General features: G+C 52.4%; 1 protein-coding gene across 1 annotated transcript in view; it reads left to right on the forward strand.

Annotated features, from left to right (window-relative positions):
* The window catches only part of PAPLN (papilin, proteoglycan like sulfated glycoprotein), a 31,769-nt gene that overhangs the window by 7,364 nt on the left and 21,880 nt on the right, over positions 1–2,525 (forward strand). The window contains 2 exon segments of the mRNA XM_007459785.1: positions 1,289–1,419; positions 2,119–2,242. Of these exon segments, the coding sequence (XP_007459847.1) occupies positions 1,289–1,419; positions 2,119–2,242 (255 nt within the window).

Here is a 2,525-nt window from a genome sequence, read left to right on the forward strand (position 1 = left end):
GACCCCGTGTCCCCTGCATCGGCAGGCGGACTCTCAACCACTGCGCCACCAGGGAGGCCCTAGAGACTTCTTTTGTTTGGCCTGCTCCGGAAGCATTCCTCACGTGGCAGGAGGCATGGTGGGGGGCCGGGCCGGGGGTGGGGTGCGAGGTGGCGCGTGGAGTCTGTGCTTGGATTTGGGCAAACTGCAGGCTGGGCTGCAGGGGGCTTGATGTGGCAAGAGCTCGTTTACTCAGAGTCTCTGGGGCCGGAACCCGGCTCTGGGTAAATTTGTGGAAGATGTAGGTCATTAATTTTTAGAGCAATACAGTTCAAGAAAACAAACAAAAAACACTAACGTGTGTACTTAAAACCTTTTAGATGAGTCAGAACATACCTTAGGATAATCCATCTGAGTAGTAGTTTTCACTGCTCACTGTGGATGACTCCTGGAAACTCAATGGCACTCGGGATTCCAAATCAGTAAACATAATCCTGTGTGTGCTCTGGGGTGGGGAAGGGGTCTTGGCCAGAGCGAGGCGGCCCCAGTGGGGTGGTTTGCATTCATTGCTCCTCCTGGATCCTAAGGTGAGGGTATGTTGAAAATAATTTAAATATATGTTATAGAAAAATTAGAACACAGAGGAAAGTTTAAAAAGGGTTGTTGAGGGATGCCTTCTTTGGGTGGAGGTGATTACAATCCTGTTAGCACTTCTGGGCTGTTTAAACAATGTGTATATAATATTTAGATAAATATAAAAATTGAAACAAGAAAATAACCTTAACCCTATCTCTTTCATAGGATCCCGGCTAGCATTTCATGCTAGCCTTTTTCACATTATTCTCTCTCTGTTTACATGTTTGTAGTTATTACATAGTATCACTTTGCACTCTGTTATAAGCATCTTCCCACATTACTGTCTAGTCTTCATAATCATAGTTTTTAATAGCACAGTCAACATGCGTAATATTCTAGTGATAGATAATAGAGTAGCTGATTGTTAAAACTTGGACTATTACAAATAATAAGGCTGAGATAGACCTCTTCAAATGTCTAGTTTTTTCCTTATTTTGGGATTTTTCTTTGACTTGATTCCCAGGGATTCCCAGAGATGCAGCAGTTTCGGGGAGAGCATCCCTTCTCCCTGGGTTGGGGGTGGGATTCTGAGCCACTGGGAGTATGTACGGCGCTGTAGGCCCCTCCCAGTCATGGGCGCGCGTGCTTCTGGCTCCTGCCCACACTTCGCTGTTACTAGGACAGGCCTTGAACTTCGCTCAGCCTCTCAGCTTTCCCCTCTTGCTCACCGCAGCCCCAAACAAATGTGAACTGAACTGCATTCCCAAGGGGGAGAGCTTCTACTACAAGCACAGGGAGGCCGTCATAGACGGGACACCCTGCGAGCCTGGCAAACGGGACATCTGCGTGGATGGCAACTGCCGGGTAAGTTATGCCCCCACCCCCACCAGATGGCTTGGGGCCTGTTGCAGACGTCGCCCAGCCCCGCACCAGCAGGCCAGGGGCTCTCATGACTTTGACTCTCTCTGACTTAAGAAAAAAAAAATGCCATTGAGGGAGGGGATGGCTGGCTGGCTGCAGGTGCTTGAATGATGATGCTGGAAACATCTCTCTCCTTGTCTCTTCGGTCAGCTTAGGGGCAGACAGGTTCTTCTGATGAGGTGTGAAGATGGCCCAGCAGCCCAGGCTTCAGTTGTCCCAGCCTGGCAACTCCCTGGAACAGGGCGCCCTATTCCCAGGAGTTCCAGCAACCTGGGGTTGCCTTTGGCTTGTCCTGGCCTGGGGCTCCCCCTGTGAGCTTTGAGCAAGGCCCGAAGCCACTGTGAGCAACCCGCTGATTGGCCCGAAGCCACTGTTGGGGAACTGTATGCAAACTCTGTGGGAGAGAGGTGGGTCCCACAAAGGAAGGAAATGAGGTGCTATTGCCAGAGAAGGGGACACGGTGCCGAGTAGTCAGAAGAGGTGGATTGTCAGTCACAGGCCAGATTCAAGGTTTACTCGGCCTCCATGGCTAGTGAATGTTTACTGCACCTCCTGGACCTGGCTACACAGCCAGAGTTCAAGTCCTGGTGTGACCGTGACTCACTCTGGTCTGTCCCATCTCCCCTTATCTCTGCCTGGCAGGTTGTCGGCTGTGACCACAACCTGGACTCGTCGAAGCAGGAGGACAAGTGTCTGCAGTGTGGTGGTGATGGCACGACCTGCTACCCCGTCACAGGCGTCTTTGATGCCAATGACCTCAGCAGAGGTGGGGCTCCTCCCGGGGTCCACAGACAGTTGAGACAAGGGTCTCTTACCTGCTCCTTCCTGGCCTGACTCCCTCACTGGCTGAGTAGCTCTCATGGCACTTAGTGGGTCTGATCTGGCACTCAGGTCATGAAAGGCCTGAGGTCCCGCCTCACGGTGGAGGCCAAACCCTTGTCCAGGAGCCTGTGGGCTCACACCAGGATCTCTGCCTGCCCCCCGCCACCGTCAGTACGGGTGCTGGAGCCTGCCCGCCCCTCTGGGCTTTGTCAGGCTGTCTGCTCCTC

The sequence above is a fragment of the Lipotes vexillifer genome, unplaced genomic scaffold (assembly GCF_000442215.2).
Source record: "Lipotes vexillifer unplaced genomic scaffold, Lipotes_vexillifer_v1.1 scaffold39, whole genome shotgun sequence".
Classification (NCBI taxonomy): domain Eukaryota; kingdom Metazoa; phylum Chordata; class Mammalia; order Artiodactyla; family Lipotidae; genus Lipotes; species Lipotes vexillifer.